Genomic DNA, 19185 nt, shown 5'->3' with positions numbered 1-19185 from the left:
ACGAGAGTTCTTCCACTCAAACCTTGGCAAACCATGTCTTCATGGAACTTGCTTTGTGCACAGGGGCATTGTAATGCTGGAACACGCTTCAGCCTGAGAGGGGAAATTGTAAAGCTTCATCATGCAAAGACATTCTAGACAACTGTGTGCTTCCGACTTGATGGCAACAGTTTGGGGAAGAACCACATGCAGTGTGATGGTCAGGTGTCCACATACTTTTGGCCAGATAGTGTAGATTAGACACCTGAGTAAACGGTGCGCGCCATGCGATCAGACACTGAACTAAAATTGTTTATATTTATGTTCGTTTGTCCCAAAATGAATGTAACATCTGGCTGATGTGTCAGTCATCGCCTAATTTTGATGCGCGCGCTCTAAAGGCGACAAGTTAAGGCTCTGATATTTTAATGAGTTTGATTCCATCAATCAATCAATCAATCAATCAATCAATCAATCAATCAATCAATCAATCAAACTTTTATTTCAATTAGATATAAACAAATATATGAGTCTCATTGGCTGTTTGTTAGCGCTGTAGCTACTTGCTAGTAGTCGCAGAGAGGTTCACACTGCACGATTCATCCGAATATCAAACATGCTTGAAAATCCCGGAGCCTCGGCGAACGCTCGCGGACTGAGAAACATCCTGTCGGTGAACGGTGCGCGTGAGCAGTCCACGGGAGCGCGCACTGAGGAGTCGCCGAACCGGTGATAGCGATGATGGAGAGGAGACTTAGCGGCAGGAAAAATGAACAGTGATGATGTAATGAATTTTGTTCCTTGCTTGTCCTTGACTCAGGTGTGTGTACTGCAGCGCTCAGCTGTGTGTCTGAGATCTGCGAGAGGCTCGTGAACGTCTTTACATGTGGAGGTGTGTGTCTCAGTCACCCACAACATTTCACACTGAAGATGTCCAATATCAGTATTTTAGTGTGTTTTTATTTGCCTGGGATGGAGCCTTTCTGGAATTCCTCGTCTGAAGAAGAAATATTCAAAACACTTCAGTAACGCTCCAAATGAAATCAGGGTAAAGTTCCTCAAATCCATCTGACAACTTCATGTTAAAGGCCATGGTTTTGGAATGGGCACATATGGGTGTTATGGTCAGGTGTCCCCATGTAGTGTTCATGTACAGTCTATGCATGCTTACTGTGAATGGTGGTTCAGATGCTGAGAGAACCACAACACTACAATAAGGGACTTTCCAAAAACACGACTATGAAACTATAGCTACATGAAGTGGAAAACAAAGTCAGCTTTTTTTTGGTGCACGTGTCTTCAAATACATTCAGAAAAGGAAGAAGCAAATGATATTTCTTATCTGTTTGTCTGAAAGCCTCAATCCATTTTCATATTTTTTCATCGTAATTTCTTCTATGTAGGAGAAAGGCATGATCATGATGCAGCACCAGAGGGCTCAGAAAAGTCAGAAGAAGAAGGTCTGTTCATTAAATTTGATGGTGTGATGGTCAGATAAATTATGGTCTCTGTTTTAACGGCAATATCTTTCAGCACTACCCTTTTTTCTATGTGACTGCCAGGTATAAAACACATCAGTTTCTGTTTTGGAGCAGTAAATGTAAAATGGTGCCTTTGGTGTGTGGCAATAAGAAATTCTCTGTTTCTAGGTGTTGGACTTTCAGTGGTGGAGACTGAACCAGCAGGGACCCAAAGCTCAGTGTGTCCTTTCTTCTCCAGAGATCCATGAGACACCTCCTTGGTCATGGCAAGAAATTAGAAGATAATCTCTCTCTACATAAAATACAAATTATAAATTTGCTATTTATTTACTGTAGATTTCTACTGGACTTGTATTCACCAGTCTTATAATGTGTGTCTCTGTAGGGATCCCGACCCTGATGCCACTTCAGTGCAAGTCTTCCGTGTGTCCTGCTACAGTCATGTCATCATCTTTGTGTACGTTTGATATCACGATGTCAAATCATTTATTTGTTGCTGGTTTCTCTGTGATCATATTTTTCAAGATGAAATCAAGTTGGTTTATTTGTATAGCGCTTTTAAGAACATTGTTGCAAAGCAGCTTTAGAGAAAAATAGATTTTAAACACATGAAGTAATTCTATTGTTAAATGTATTCATCCCAAATAACAAGTCTGAGATGATGGTGACAATCTCTCTCTCATGTGTCTCGCTAGTCTCTCTCTGTCTCTCTCTTGCACTCTCATTGCTCTCTCTCCTCTCTCATGTGTGTGTCTCTCTCTCGTGTCTCTCTCTGGCTTGTCTCTCTCGTGTCTCTCGCTGGCTTGTCTCTCTCGTGTGTCTCTTTGGATTACGATGTAAAACTCCCTGAGAAGACATGAGGAAGAAACATTGAGAGGAATCAGACTCAAAAGGGCATTACTCAGGTTTTTTTTTTTTGTGAACTTTGCTAAACAGATCTTTGTTGTCAATATTCTAGAACCTCTGTTTACTAGTTGGTGTTGGCTGTTTCATTTTCATGCTGAAAATGTTTTTCAACACGAGAAGATAAACTTCATATATTAGTGCTACCTTGTAATGTTCTTTTTATTATATAGATACATCCACAAAGAAAATAATATGCAACTTAATCAAAATAATTTTAATTTTGAACCCGTTCACCATTTTGACAAGTCAGTGGGAAAAAAACTGGGAGTGACGTCATCAGCATGAAATTATTCAGAAATCATCAGGAATTATTATACATACAGGACACTTTTTTGATGGAATGAAAACATGTTTTCTATTCCTTTCTAGTGGGTTTCATTCATTTGGTTTGATAGCATGCAATGTATTTATCATATCGCTTTACGTGTACATCACTCGACACAATGGAGAATGAGCGTGCAATATTGTTCCAATATCGCACGTTGTCAAGACAACATGATGTCACACGTCGGAGACGTAAAACTTCCACGCTAGTGAGCGACTGTGACAATTTGTAAACAAATATACGCAGGCATATTACATACGCAGACATAAACATACGCAGGCATATTTCCCATTACCGAAACAGAAACATGTACAAAAAGACAAGACACTGAAATCATATCAGGATAAATAATGATACAATATAATAGCTTATAATGATAATACGGCTGTTTATGTTTTTCTCACATGCAATATGATTTGGAAAATAACGATCGATTGAATAAAAATCAACAGAATTCTAAAATAAAAGGTGATTATATATGGTGAGCATAAATAACTTAGCTGAATAAAATCATCTGTTCATTACGACAGGCTTCACATCCGCTTTCCAACGACGGTGTCATATTTCCAAATGGCGGTGTCGAAAAACTCAGAGAGAGAGAGAGAGCAAAACTGTAGAAGAAAGAAAGAAAGAAAGAAAGAAAGAAAGAAAGAAAGAAAGAAAGAAAGAAAGAAAGAAAGAAAGAAAGACTATCCTATAAATAATTGAAGTGAAAACCATCGGGGTTTTGAGTCTTTCGACGGCGGTGTTGAACTAATCTCTGTCCAGCGGGGAAGTTTTCCAGCAGTAGGACAATCCGCCTGTGATCGATGGCATTACAATGGACACTTTCCAGCCGGTGGTGCTTTTTGCCTTTCAGATGTCGGTGTAGCACTTCCGGAAAGACCCCTCGGAGCGTACAATCTGTAACAACCGAAACAGAACCTACCAATCGTGACTCTCCCTCCTCAGCATTTGGCCGGAGTGACAAAAGAGGAGGCGAGCAACTGGCAGAAACCCGCCTCCTCTGCTGTTTGAGGAGAGGTGGAGCCGGGGCGTGTGAACCGGCATCCAGATGTTCCTGACGGAAAGCGCCTGACGCTGCACGAACAGATGACTGAGTGCACCTTCCTTAGACATCTTCTAAATCATTGTCTCTCACCACATATCCGTCCTTATTCTAAACCGAGGTGAATTAAATTAACTTGAACTAAAACCCGCCTCCTCCTGTATCAGGAGTTTATAAAGACCGGACCTATAACTTCTCTATCACTCCATTATTAAGTGTAAAGGCCTTGGCGTGGTGAACTGACTGTTTGTTCAAAAATGAAACGAAGCTACTGCAGCGGTGCTCAGAAAAAGAGGAAGCGTTTGGAAAACAAAACGATTTCATCAAAACTACCAAAGGGAACCACCGTTTTCATGGTTATTAGCTGATTAGGAAGAGTAAGCAAAACAAACTCGTCTAAAGTACAATATACCGGTTAAAACTTTGGACACTCCTTTTAATTCAGTGTTTTTTCTTCTTTATTTTTATGAATTAAAAGTCATTTCGTCTTTTAAAGTTATATGGATTACTACAGTTGTGGAATAGGGCTATTTACTGTACTTTATTATTATTATTATTATTATTATTATTATTAGTAGTAGTAGTAGTAGTAGTAGTAGTAGTAGTAGTAGTATAACTGTTTGCTATAGGCCCCAAAGATGACCAGATATTTTGGCGATAATATGTAATATATTTTTGGCCCAAAATAAAGTGCAACACAGGTGGAACATGCCTTCCCGCACAGCGGCAGTGCACTCTAAAAAATAATGGGGCCAGTACCGGTTCTTCAGGGTGATGCCATAGAAGAACCTTTTTCAGGGCTTCAAAGAACCGTTCATGCAACAGTTCTTTAAAGAACCATTTAAACCATTTGTTTGAGCAGTGAAGACAGATTTATGTAAACATAGCCTATGTGCATTGACCACCAAATGGTAAGAGAATGCCAGGCTCTGAAGAACCATTTCCAATGTGAAGAACCTTTCGCATAATGTAATGGTTCATCACAGAGTTTTGACTCTCCATGGAACCATCCAGAGATTTGAAGAACCACTGAAGCACCTTTATTATTTAGAGTGTGACGTCGTTCAAAGGCAGCAAGCTTCTCCGCTTTCACATTACATCCATAACCACTTATCCTGTGCGGGGTCAGGCTGGAGTCTGTCCCAGAGAGGCGAGGCACACCCTGGGCAAGATGCCAAATCATCACACGGCTGACACGTAGAGACAAACAACCACTCACATTCATAGTGTGAAACCCACAGACACGGGGAGAGCATACAGTCAGGCACTGGGCTCGAACTCAGAACCTTCTTGCTGTGAGGCGACAGTGCTAACCACAATACCACCGTGCCGCCTTTCACTGATGACAGGTGTATGCAAATTATATCTGAACATGAGTTTGAATGTGATCTGTTAATTCTGGGCACAGTCAAATGCTTCATTAAAGTTGGATTTGCATAATTATACAACCAGTCTAGTGTCAGTTTTTTTTTCTTAAACGATTCTTTTTTCTTTTAAATTTTGTTGGTTCCTATAGTGTGTGTGTGTGTGTGTGTGTGTGTGTGTGTGTGTGTGTGTGTGTGTGTAACTATGAATCATTTTCACTCAAATATTTAACCCAGTTGTTTGTTGGATGTGTCTAAAATTATAGTATTGAAGTAAATATTAATTATAAAGGTTTGCATAAGGTCAGTATGAGAAAATACATTTCCAAGATATAAAATAGTCGATAAAACACAATGTTTTTATTGTCATCTGAAAGTAAAAGTTAACGCGAAGTAATTCGTTTCTTTATTGTCCGGCTATTCAACATATAGCCAATTAATATCTATGAATATGCGCCACGCCTCCGATTCTGGGTTGCTGTGTGTGAAATGACTGATGAGGAATCGGCTGCTGCTTCAACCGGGATTTATTGTGGAAGATCTGAATAAAGCATTTAAATACAGCACGTTATCGTCATCCAGCACACACAGAGATACACACCCGTGAAGACATGCAAGAAAAGTTTTAACCAAGTGGTTACAGGAGACTGTTTAAGTATTTTAACACCTTTTAACTGCACTAATTAAAAAATAAATATCATGCAACTGATAAACATTATATATATATATATATATATATATATATATATATATATATATATATATATACTGTAAAAAAAATCCCGTTGTTTTTACGGAAAAAAACTGGCAGCTGGAGTCACCAGAAAAAATCCGTAAAATATACAGCAAAACAGTAATTGCTTTTACAGCACAGCATGTACATTTTACAGTTTAAAGTAGCAAATATAACAGAAGTCCAGTGTTTTATATGCTGGATTTAACTGTAAAATGTACAAGCTGTACCGTAAAAGCAATTACCGTTTTGCTGTATATTTTACGGTGACTCCAGCTGCCAGTTTTTTTCCGTAAGAACAACGGGATTTTTGTATGCTGGTTTCAATGATCTACTAGACAGATATTTTTTTGGGGGGGCTTTTTTCACCTTTATTGAATAGGACAGTGTAGAGACAGGAAATGAGCTAGAGAGAGACTGGGAAACGACCTTGGGTCAGAATCGAACCCGGGTCCCCAGATTCACAGTATGGCGCCTTAGTCGACTGAGCCACGACAGTGGCCGTTTTTGTATTTTTTTTAACAGGGCAATTATGTAATTTTAACTATCACATTCTGTTTTAGTATTACAGTTTGTCTGTGTTTAAACTACAACAATTTGTAAATTCTACAAAAAAATATGATCAATTCAACATATTCTTACTGTTAAATTAACAGTGGTATTTGGTGAGGAGTTTTACAGTATATTGATGTAAATTACACACTGCTTCATTGTTTTTGTATTTACAGTTTTTTTATGTCATGATTTTACATAAATTCCCTGTTAATTCTACGGACATTTTTTACAGTAGGGTTCTGTAACAAGCCCTTTTTCAGACAGGTTTTCACTTTGTTTATGCTCCATGAACTAAAATAAAATAAATGCACGCATACATAAATAATGGTATTCAAATGTTTGTCTCTGTTTTATAGGTAAATAATAAAATAAATATTGTAGAAATAAGGATTTTGAGTCCGAAATAAAATATTAGGCTGATTAACATGTCACGAATTAGTTTTTTTTTTTTTTTTTTTATTCCAATAACCCAAACTGGGGACATGTTAAGGGGCAGAGACAGCAAAAGACGGCAGGTGGTTCACCGCCAATTGGATAGCCTCATTTATTGTTGCCGGTTGGTGGTGCTGAACCCAGTGGGCTGTCTGTTCTGGAAGCTGGTTAATAAACTGCTCCATTACCACCCGTTCCACAATCCTTCCAGCGTCATGATCCTCAGCCAGCAACCACTTCTCACAGTTGTCTTGGAGCTGTTGTGCAAGCACAAATAGGTGGCCGACGTCACTGAGGGTCAAGGAGCGGAACCTCTGGCGATGTTGCTCTGACCGCTGTAAGACAGCAAAAGGTTAATCAATATTTTTAAATTAAGAAGGAGGACATCTGGCTTAATGGTGTAGGTTTATATAGGTAATATTTTATATAGTAATTATATGGCATTCTACATCGTTTAGCAAAACTAGTCCAATTTATATAGGAATTAATATCTTCATTGGTAAGCTGTATCTTTGTTTCTATTTAGACATCTTTTGCTCATTTAGACTTTTTTTTTACAAAAACCGGCTACATTTGCACATATTTGCTTATCAAGCTGTAACATTTCCACATAAGAAAGTGCAAACAGGTAGCCTAGTAAACTAGACCCACCCGCCTAGCGGCCAAAAATATTTTTGCCTTCACATTTAGTCTGGCTTGCCAGGCTAGCAAACAGGTGTAATTCTGCATTTAACTAAAATGCAGCATTACTCCCCCACCCCACCCCACCCCGTGTAAAACCAGTGCACACAGCTCACCTTCACCCAGCGTGCGTGAAGCATTGCTTCACTCAGATAGATGTTGAAGGGGAGAGAGAGAGATCCCAGGTGATTCTCTGCCAATTGGATAGCCTCATTTAGTGTTGCTGGTTGTTGGTGCTGGACCCACTTGGCTGTTACTTCTGGAAGTTGGGCAACAAACTGCTCCATTACCACCTGTTCTACAATCCTTCTGGCATCCTGATCCTCAGCCAGCAATCACTTCTGACAGTTGTCTTGGAGCTGTTGTGCAAATGCAAATGGATTGCCGACATCACTGAGGATCAAGAAGCGAAACCGCTGACGATGTTGCTCTGACCACTGCAAGACGGCTTTCTTGCGAGCTTCAGATACCACTCTCTGTATGATGGTCTGGAACATCTGTTGGGTTTCTGCCTGTGCTTGCATCAGGGCCTCCAGAAGCTGCTTTTGCTCTAGTTGAACTTCACGAAGAATCCAAAGGTATGGTATCTTGGTGAGCTGTGAGGGCTCCATTGTGTATTGTTTCTCAATCAAAGGCCTTGGTACCACTGTTGCACTCTGTGTGTGTGTGTGTGTGTGTGTGTGTGTGTGTGTGTGTGTGTGTGTGTGTGTGTGTGTGTGTGTGTGTATGGGGAGAGAGAGAGAGATATTTTAGTTTTTGTTTAGCTTTTGAGATAAAGTAAAACCCCATGGGTCAGGCTCATTATGAAAACATTTCCAATAGCATTAAAAGGACAAAATTCAAAATTTCAGATGTAAATACACATTTATATTAATGTAAATTTGATCACCGCTGATGTGAGTGGATGACTGAACGGTATGAACATTAAACCAGCCCTAGTATTTCATTATTAACTAGAACAGTTTAACTAAACAGTTGGTCCATTTACCGAGTGTGTTATGGCCCTTTTCCACTACCCTTTTTCAGCTCGCTTCAGCCTGACATGGCTCGCGTTTTGACTACCTCAGGGCAGCACGACTCAGCTTGCTTCAGCCCTATTGAGGTTTTTCACCCACGTGACCAAGTCATGTGATGCATTGTTAGGCTGCCATTTTGGACGTCACGGCTCGAATCAGTTTGAATGCGAGGAAGGCGACAAATGAAAAACATAAAAGAAAAAGGAGCGAGATGCAGAAAACACCTTCACTATCCAGCGACATAGGGCATTTACAGGGCGAGCAGAGGGAGAGGTATTTGCAAAAATTGAGGTTAGCAGGCTTAGAGAACGACGTTTACCTGCTTCCACCAGGATTGTTCACTGACGTACGGAAGTACACAAAGCCCTCGTCTTTACCTGACTTCGACCCACATGATCTGTATACCTATGTCATTAAAAACCCATCGCCATACACAGGCATTGATCTGAAAGCGTATAAGAGTTTGGATACCTACAAATATTTTGTGTCAGGCTGGGTAACATGCCTACATCAGCGGGTCGTCCCTGGAGCCGGTGGTCGCCATCTTATTACAGCTAAGGTTTGTTCACATTTTCATTTACTTTCGGTCCTCAGGATAAACAAAATGTTATTAAATGTCATTGAAATAACTTCTAAGTCTGTTGAGACATGGCCCGTGATAAATTTGCTGTTACCAGGCAATGACCAAGAACTGTATTATTAGGGTCGGTGTCTGTGTTGTAGCAGTGCACTAGCAGCTATCTGTTAGCACTAGCTAATGTCAACAACATCATAGCTGGTATGTTACTGTAGCAATGTTTACGTTCAGTCATTTGGATGACTGTTAAAACCTTTCAGTCTCAAGTTTTCCCTTTACTGTATTTACTAGTTTACTGTAATTATGATCTGGCAGCTATTTACACCGGATCCAGTGTAAATAGCTGCCGGAGCGCGCGCCGGCTTGCTCCCCCTCAAATTAAGCAGCGCGCTCCGGCTTGCTTAGCTCCGGTTAGCAAGCCGGAGCGCGCTGCTTAATTTGAGGGGGAGCAAGCCGGAGCGCACTCCGGAACCTCGGCCGGAGCACTCCGGGAGCAAGCCGGAGCGCACTGCTTAATTTGAGGGGGAGCAAGCCGGAGCGTGCTCCGGCAGCTATTTACACTGGATCCGGTGTAAATAGCTGCCGGATCATAATTACAGTAAACTAGTAAATACAGTAAAGGAAAAACTTGAGACTGAAAGGTTTTAACAGTCATCCAAATGACTGAACGTAAACATTGCTACAGTAACCTACCAGCTATGATGATGTTGACATTACCTAGCTTGACCTTCAAAATGGCGGAAACCGGGGCGTCACGTGACCCTGTGACGTCAGGTGAAAAACCTCAATTCAGCAACCAAAACTCGCACGGTTTTGGAGTAGGGCTGAAGCAAGCCAAACCGAGCCGAGTGGGGCTAGGGGCGTGAGGAGACACTCCCCTGTGCACTGATTGGTGAGGAGGCGTGTCCTCACACGCCCCGCGAGCATGCTGGGATCTGTAAACACCGTAAACCCGGAAGAAGAAGAATTACGAATTACGAGAATTTCTGAAGCCAAATGCGCCTCCCCTCATCTATACGCTCTTGCCAGTATATGTTGGCGTTGTCGGTGACAACAAGCCACAGCACCAAGACCAGCAACACTAACGACTCCATGTCCTCCATGTTTATTGTTTACTATCCGGGTCGTGAGACTACCGCTTAAAAGATCACTGATGTCACTGTTTGCGCCGCCTAACGACATCACGTGACGTCCACCCACTTTCTCTAACTCCACCCAATGTGTCCACCCACTTCCAGCCAGCACGGTTCAGCGCGGTTGTAGTTGAAACGCAACTCCAACAGCCCCGCTCAGCTCGACTCAGCCCAACTCAGCACGGCACGGCTCAGCCCAACTCAGCCGCGTTGGTAGTGGAAAAGCGGCAAACTATTTCCATTTGAAAAGGAGCTCAGAATAATGATCAGGTGGAAATAATCCTGGCCACAGTTAACCGCTTTATGCTGCTTTAGCCTTGCCATGGTTAAAACTTAGTGTTGCGCAATTAACACTTTTACGAAACAAACGAACAAAAAAGATATAAATGTTTTCGTTCATTTTCATAAAAGTTTCTTAAAAAGATGGAGAATAACCGAAGCTGTAACAGCATACATGCTCTACACGATTAAAGTCAATTAAAGTACCTCTCTAAAGCAATCCCGGCAGCTCCTTTCTTCCGTGGTGTTGAAATCTTCGTCTTCCAACGTCGTTATCGCTTTCCAGATACGCGAGTTGACCATTCAGGAGGCAACCGAGCACCAGAGAAGTGAGACGACACTTATATATATATGCTGATCATGAGACCGACCTATTCAAACCCGACCTATTCAAACCCGACTTATTCAAACCCGCACTCCTCAGCCCCGGAGACGCGATCCTCAACCCTGGTTGGAACCTTTTAGTGTAGCGGTTTTCTGTGAAACCGCGATCCGTACGCCCTGTGTGGATAATGTGGTCCTCAGTCCTTTGTGGATACATTTTTCGCCAAGTGGTTTTCTCACTTGTGATATAATCAGATTGTATTGCTGTCTGTCTTCGGTCTGTGTTGAGCTGATGTCAGTTCCGGTTCCAGGAGCATTAAAAAGAGGAAACGCCTCTGAAATTGTTTAGTAAGTGTTTAACCCTTTGATGGTGAGTTTTTATTTAAGCCGGGTTTGCTTAGCTTGTGCATCAAAGGGTTCACAGTAAAAAATGGAGTGTCAATATTGCAGTGTAAACCTATTTTCCTCTGGATAGAGTAGTTATAACACTATGCAGAGTAAAATCGTCTAAATGGTAGTGTCAAAAGTGAGAGTTAATTCCCACTTGCACACAACGACAAAATCTACTCTGCAGGGTGATGATCATTGTTAATTTTGACACAAAATAGAGTAAAATTAACTCTAAAAATCTTACACTGGCTATAGAGTAAATTTTACACTGATTTTGAGTGGGACCAAATGTTATCTGACAGAGAGTTAAATTCAACTCTTAAAGAGTAAAATTGACACTATGATTTTTACTGTGTTAAAACTGCTAAATGCCACACAAGCCTATCTATTTTTGAATGTGTTTTATGTATATCACTTACAGGAGAGTAATGTTTTGAACCACTGCAGTTAAAGCAGTCAGCAGCTTCCTCTAACAACGATGTTGAACCTTTTCTTCCACGTCTCCACAGGTGTGGATCTCTGTGAGTGCAGGCAGACATGAGTTGAACTATAACATGTTGTATTTAATTGCTTTTTTTCATGGAGGGTCCACTGTAGGTTTGTTTGTTGCCTGAAGTTTTATTTCATGTGTAGTTACCATGTGTTCCTGTTCTGTAAAAATGGAGGCAACTAGAAACTAGCAGTGAGAATCACGTTAGTTATTTGCAGCACATTTTATTTTTTTGTGTTTTTATTGTGTTGTGATTATATTTGACAGTCAATATTCTAGACCTAGTATTCCCCAACAGTTTGAGAGAGAAATGAATTTATTCAGAGAAAAACAAATTCCTCATCAAGAAATAAATATTTTCAACAAAAACGGATGTGCCACAATTATTTGCACCCTTGTAAATCACAGTGAACACAATGTAACTGAAGCATGTTTCCCATTTAAATTGTACATTGTAGAGTTTTGATGTTAAGTCTTTCATGGATGTGTGGGGAAGAAATTAATGTTCCTGCTGGCTCCGTCTCGTCCACTGAGAGTTTAACAACCAGGAACAGAAATTAGGCTTTTAATGAGATCTCATCTCATCTCATTATCTCTAGCCGCTTTATCCTTCTACAGGGTCACAGGCAAGCTGGAGCCTATCCCAGCTGACTATGGGCGAAAGGCAGGGTACACCCTGGACAAGTCGCCAGGTCATCACAGGGCTGACACATAGACACAGACAACCATTCACACTCACATTCACACCTACGGTCAATTTAGAGTCACCAGTTAACCTAACCTGCATGTCTTTGGACTGTGGGGAAAACCGGAGCACCCGGAGGAAACCCATGCGGACACGGGGAGAACATGCAAACTCCACACAGAAAGGCCCTCGCCGGCCACGGGGCTCGAATCCGGATCTTCTTGCTGTGAGGCGACAGCGCTAACCACTACACCACCGTGCCGCCCTTTTAATGAGATATTTAATAAAAACATATAAAGAGAACCTTTACATTACATTTCCATAAAGCATATCATATATTCCTACAACAAAATTACTCATGTTTACAGGCAGGACACATTTTAACATCAACTCTGTAAAGATGAGATGTAAATGATCAGACCTTCTTCTAACTCTGCTGACCCTCTGAGACTGCATCCTCATCACACCTCTCTCCTAGAGCCAAGACATTGTGATGAATAGGATGAAAAAGTATTAACAGTTTAATTCAAAATGTAATTAAACATTAAAATTATTTTATATGCACTTGCAAAATAATTTTATTCCACATAATTAATTAATTATACTAATAAATAATTTTATTGATTAATTACATTTCAATTAAACTATTAATATGTTTGAGTTCAAAAAATCAATTAATTATTTAAATGATTCAATGAATGATAGCCAAATCAAAAACGAATTAATTACTTGGTAATTAGCTGGTAATAATTACTTATTAATAATAAATTAATACATTGGTGATTATTTTATTAAGCACGTTAATGTTGTTTATATGATTTAATCACAAATTAACTCATTATTTTATTAAGTGACGAATTGATTAATGTTCTGTTGTATTACCACCACCACCACCAACAATAACAACAACATTAATCATCATCAGTGACACACCTCCATATGCAAAGATGCATGTTGTAGATCGCAAACACATTAATATACATAATCTATCTCTCTCTCTCTCTCTCTCTCTCTCTCTCTCTCTCTCTCACACACACACACACACACACACAGGATATTAAAAAGTGTACACACCCCGTTAAAATGATAGGTTTTAACGGGGTGAATGAGAAAAAATGAGACCACGATAAATAATTTCTAAACTTTTCCCACCTTTAATGTGACCTATAACCTGTACAATTCAATTGAAAAAGAAACAAATCTGTTAGGGGAAAAACATAAAAAAGTACAATAACCAATAACCATGTAGCTTACATTACATATATATATATATATATATATATATATATATATATATATATATATATATATATATATATATATATATATATAAAAGGAGATTTTATATATATATATATATATATATATATATATATATATATATATATATATATATATATATATATATATATATATATATCAGCCCTGTGATGACCTGGCGACTTGTCCAGGGTGTACCCCGCCTTTCGCCCGTAGTCAGCTGGGATAGTCTCCAGCTTGCCTGCGACCCTGTAGAAGGATAAAGCGGCTAGAGATAATGAGATGAGATTATATATATATATATATATATATATATATATATATATATATATATATATATATATATATTTTTTTTTTTTTTTTTTTTTTTTTTTTACGAATTATTGCTAAGATATACAGTAGGCTGTCCCACTATCATGATATTTATGTTGCCCGATTCCAGACAATCCACACAAGTATGAAAATATATTTCAGTTGCCATGCTTCCTGGAGTGGTATCAGGATCGGGATCCCTACACGGACACAGAGACACACAATATAAGACTGGGGATTACAAGTTCAATAGAAATCTACAGTAAATAAACAGCATATTTAACATTTGTATTTTATTTAGAGACAGAGAGATGATCTTCTTGTTACGTTTCATAACCGAGGAGGTGTCTCATGGATCTGTGGAGAAGAAAGGACACACTGAGCTTTGGGTCCCTGCTGGTTCAGTCTCCACCACTGAAAGTCCAACACCTAGAAACAGAGAATTTCTTATTGCCACACACCAAAGGCACCATTTTACATTTACTGCTCCAAAACAGAAACATTTTTCTATGTTTATTTAAGATAAGGAAAACAAATGAGAAATCAGTCAGACAATTGCTATACCTCCCACAGCTTGAACGAAATTATGATTTTTCAAAGATTTTTAGAACATTTTATTAACAATCCTGAGAAAGTCACATGTCAGTGTTAGATTATACAGTATATTGCACGACACTATTAGTTCCAATATTTTATCAACAATAAACTGCACCCGAGTCTATTTCACTGTTTCATCCTGTTTAATGCAGGGTTTAAGCCATGTGTTTGTCACCAAAATGGCATCTGTTTCGGCTTTTAGCAAACTGATTACTAAGCTTTTTCAAACCTGAAGAAACTTGCTTCTGTGTCTTCAGTTAAGTCCACACAGTCCAGTGATGGTTTTATCTCAGTAATTTATAAGCTGTGAATTTATTTTATTTTTTGAATGAATGTTTTTATACTGTAATGCATAGTACTGAAAATATTGAAAATTACATACACACATTCGTACATACATCAAAATCAGACTTGATACATGTTAACAACGACAGTGTAATCATCACATTTAATGAACAGACCTTCTTCTGACTTTTCTGATCCCTCTGGTGCTGCATCACGATCATGCCTTTCTCCTACGTAGAATAAATTATGATGAAAAATATGAAAATAAACTGAGGTTTTCAGACAAACAGACATGAAATATCATTTGCTTCTTCCTTATGTGAATGTATGTGAAGACACATGCACCAAAAAAAGCTGACTTCATGTTCCACTTCATAGTTTAATATCGCGTGTTTGGAAAGTCCCTTATTGTAGTGTTGTGCTTCTCTTAGCATCTGCACAGTAAAAAATGGAGTGTCAATATTGCAATGTAAACCTATTTTCCTCTGGATAGAGTAGTTATAACACTATGCAGAGTAAAATCGTCTAAATGGTAGTGTCAAAAGTGAGAGTTAATTCCCACTTGCACACAACGACAAAATCTACTCTGCAGGGTGATGATCATTGTTAATTTTGACACAAAATAGAGTAAAATTAACTCTAAAAATCTTACACTGGCTATAGAGTAAATTTTACACTGATTTTGAGTGGGACCAAATGTTATCTGACAGAGAGTTAAATTCAACTCTTAAAGAGTAAAATTGACACTATGATTTTTACTGTGTGAAGTGTTTTGAATATTTCTTCTTCAGACGAGGAATTCCAGAAAGGCTCCATCCCAGGCAAATAAAAACACACTAAAATACTGATATTGGACATCTCCAGTGTGAAATGTTGTGGGTGACTGAGACACACACCTCCACATGTAAAGACGTTCACGAGCCTCTCGCAGATCTCAGACACACAGCTGAGCGCTGCAGTACACACACCTGAGTCAAGGACAAGCAAGGAACAAAATTCATTACATCATCACTGTTCATTTTTCCTGCCACTAAGTCTCCTCTATCGCTATCACCGGTTCGGCGACTCCTCAGTGCGCGCTCCCGTGGACTGCTCACGCGCACCGTTCACCGACAGGATGTTTCTCAGTCCGCGAGCGTTCGCCGAGGCTCCGGGATTTTCAAGCATGTTTGATATTCGGATGAATCGTGCAGTGTGAACCTCTCTGCGACTACTAGCAAGTAGCTACAGCGCTAACAAACAGCCAATGAGACTCTGAGATGAAATCAAACTCATTAAAATATCAGAGCCTTAACTTGTCGCCTTTAGAGCGCGCATCAAAATTAGGCGATGACTGACACATCAGCCAGATGTTACATTCATTTTGGGACAAACGAACATAAATATAAACAATTTTAGTTCGGTGTCTGATCGCATGGCGCGCACCGTTTACTCAGGTGTCTAATCTACACTATCTGGCCAAAAGTATGTGGACACCTGACCATCACACTGCATGTGGTTCTTCCCCAAACTGTTGCCATCAAGTCGGAAGCACACAGTTGTCTAGAATGTGTTTGTATGATGAAGCTTTACAATTTCCCCTCTCAGGCTGAAGCGTGTTCCAGCATTACAATGCCCCTGTGCACAAAGCAAGTTCCATGAAGACATGGTTTGCCAAGGTTTGAGTGGAAGAACTCTCGTGTCCACATCAGTCCCACTGAACACATTTCAGATGAACTGGAACACTGACTGCACACAAGGTCACTTTTTCACTCAATTGTGACCGAATGAGCACAAATCCCTACACTGAAATCTATTGCAAAGCCCTCCAGAAGAGTGGAGGTTGTTATAAAAAACGTTAAAATAAATTTGGCTATTTTTCCCGTGCAGAAGCACAACAGTGTTTTGAAAAGATTAATCAATATTGCTATACTGTATGGCTCATGATACTCTCAGCCTAAACTACAGATAAACCATATTAAAGAAGCAGATTGATCTTACTGTCACAGATGTGTTGAGATGAATTCATAATTCAATCCTAAAACAGCCGACAGGTTTCCTTTTTGAAATAATCTCTTATTAAAATCGGTCCGTTTGTCTTAAGATGGTCGGCGCATTTGTAGCCGCGAGTGATTTATAAATTCACACGTTCACAGCCCATCTATTATACAGACAGGACTGTGACTGCAGATAAAATGAGAAAGTCTGCTGGGAGGTTCATAACCCGCATGATGGTGTAAGCTCAGCCCACTCGGTCAGATTCTGAGAAACACACGTCAGACTTCCCTGAAGTGCGGTTTTCTTCACACACGCTTTATTTTACTTTCTTCACAATCCTCAAGCATATAGTCTAGTCGTGATTTCATGAACCCGGAAATGTTGAGTACCCTAAAGTTTTATTGCAGAAATATAATCTATAGGCCTAATGGATAGAATTTAGCTTGGTTGCCCAAAGTTGCACTTTGAGCAATTTGCATAATTTGCATAAATAGGTGATTAAACTGAGATTTTTACAGGTGAATAGGCTAAAAAAAATATTAATAGATATCACCATCAGACTTTCTCAGTTGATTACTTATGCTAACATGAGAAAAAATGTATTGCATGTTTTTGTAATTTAATGTTTAAATATGCAAATGAGGGGGCGGCACGGTGGTGTAGTGGTTAGCGCTGTCGCCTCACAGCAAGAAGGTCCTGGGTTCGAGCCCCGGGGCCGGCGAGGGCCTTTCTGTGTGGAGTTTGCATGTTCTCCCCGTGTCCGCGTGGGTTTCCTCCGGGTGCTCCGGTTTCCCCCACAGTCCAAAGACATGCAGGTTAGGTTAACTGGTGACTCTAAATTGACCGTAGGTGTGAGTGTGAATGGTTGTCTGTGTCTATGTGTCAGCCCTGTGATGACCTGGCGACTTGTCCAGGGTGTACCCCGCCTTTCGCCCGTAGTCAGCTGGGATAGGCTCCAGCTTGCCTGCGACCCTGTAGAAGGATAAAGCGGCTAGAGATAATGTGATGTGTGTGATGTGTGATATGCAAATGAGGCCATAAACCATCAAATATGCGCACATTTGCATACACACAAAATCATATTCATTGATGAAGCCCGAGTCAAAATAATTTTGCTTAGGGTAAAAATGTATACTTGGGAGTATGATTTGGTGAAAAACGTTTAAGGAATCTGATCAGTTGGCAGTGTTTGGACTACTGTATGGATAGATTAAGGAGTGTTCCATGCACAACAAGTATCCAGCATGCACAAACATATGGAATGCCATTTGAGACTCATTTATGCGCGAACAGAAAACCAACATTGAGCGCATGGCACCTGTTTTGAGCGAACAGAAGACCGATATTGAGCGCAGAAACGTGTTTTGAGCGAGCACATAAATTATACTTTGAGGGGGGGAATGAATCTCTGTGCGCAACAACAGTCCTCTGCGCGCTGTCTTTCCATCTCCTCCGCTCGCTCCGTATGAACTCTCAAATCCTGCACAGTGCGTTCCATTTGTGCCACGCCTGTCGGCCAATCACAACTATCCGCCAGGGTTGGATTGGCGGGCAACCTGACCAATCAGCGTAGCTGGGAGAATCGGAACCTCTGATTGGTCAGGTTGCCCGCCAATCCAACGCTGGCGGATAGTTGTGATTGGCCGACAGGCGTGGCACAAATGGAACGCACTGTGCAGGATTTGAGAGTTCATACGGAGCGAGCGGAGGAGATGGAAAGACAGCGCGCAGAGGGCTGTTGTTGCGCACAGAGATTCATTCCCCCCCTCAAAGTATAATTTATGTGCTCGCTCAAAACACGTTTCTGCGCTCAATATCGGTCTTCTGTTCGCTCAAAACAGGTGCCATGCGCTCAATGTTGGTTTTCTGTTCGCACATAAATGAGTCTCAAATAGCATTCCATAAATATGAGTAATCAACTGAGAGAGTTTCATGGTGATATCTATTATTTAAATTTTTTTGCCTATTCACCTGTAATAATCTCACATTAATCGCCTATTTATGCTAATTATGCAAATTGCTCAAAGTGCAACTTTGGGCAACCAAGCTAAATTCCATCCAATAGGCCTATAGATGACATTTATGCAATAAAATTTTAGGGTACTCAACATTTCTGGGTTTACTATTGGGCCTATGGGGATCACGACTAGACTACCAGGGGTCAGGGGAGTATAAAAAGGCGCGGAGGTTCGTGCCAGGGAACCACGCTGACGAGGTCCGAGCTCGAGTCTGTTGCGGGCTTTGCCGGCCAACACCCCCGCTCTCTTCGCCTTTGGGAAGCCGACAACCTCCAGCACAGTCAGCGGCAGCCAGCGACTCCACTCTCGGCCGGCTGGGACTCCACGCTGCCTGCACT

The 19185-nt window shown here is 40.4% G+C and overlaps 1 protein-coding gene and 2 long non-coding RNA genes across 4 annotated transcripts; 1 reads left to right on the top strand and 2 right to left on the bottom strand.

The window, feature by feature from the left end:
* Positions 1-533: 533 nt before the first annotated feature.
* Positions 534-1712, top strand: LOC132896084 (uncharacterized). Its single transcript, XR_009655925.1, has 3 exons — positions 534-871; positions 1383-1439; positions 1629-1712. It is a non-coding gene; the product is annotated as an uncharacterized LOC132896084 (long non-coding RNA).
* A 4296-nt stretch (positions 1713-6008) lies between these two features.
* LOC132896083 (zinc finger and SCAN domain-containing protein 16-like) lies at positions 6009-11171 on the bottom strand. Of its 2 annotated transcripts, XR_009655924.1 has the most exons (3): positions 10717-11171; positions 7621-8160; positions 6009-7158 (listed from the first exon to the last, which is right to left on the bottom strand). XR_009655924.1 is itself a non-coding variant. In XM_060936803.1 (2 exons), the coding sequence occupies exons 1-2, from the start codon at positions 7789-7791 to the stop codon at positions 6877-6879; spliced, it is 453 nt and encodes a 150-aa protein (XP_060792786.1). In that variant the 5' UTR covers positions 7792-8271; the 3' UTR covers positions 6009-6876. The 2 variants fall into 2 exon arrangements, 1 of the variants encoding a protein (XP_060792786.1); XM_060936803.1 differs by lacking the exon at positions 10717-11171 and having other exon boundaries at positions 7621-8271.
* Positions 11172-14090: 2919 nt separating this feature from the next.
* On the bottom strand, positions 14091-15587 carry LOC132896081 (uncharacterized). Its single transcript, XR_009655923.1, has 3 exons — positions 15029-15587; positions 14298-14399; positions 14091-14170 (listed from the first exon to the last, which is right to left on the bottom strand). It is a non-coding gene; the product is annotated as an uncharacterized LOC132896081 (long non-coding RNA).
* Positions 15588-19185: the final 3598 nt, after the last annotated feature.

The sequence above is a fragment of the Neoarius graeffei genome, chromosome 13, assembly GCF_027579695.1.
Source record: "Neoarius graeffei isolate fNeoGra1 chromosome 13, fNeoGra1.pri, whole genome shotgun sequence".
Classification (NCBI taxonomy): Eukaryota; Metazoa; Chordata; class Actinopteri; order Siluriformes; family Ariidae; genus Neoarius; species Neoarius graeffei.
The sequence above is the reverse complement of the archived record's forward strand: the minus strand, read 5'-3'. Positions and strand labels throughout refer to the sequence as shown.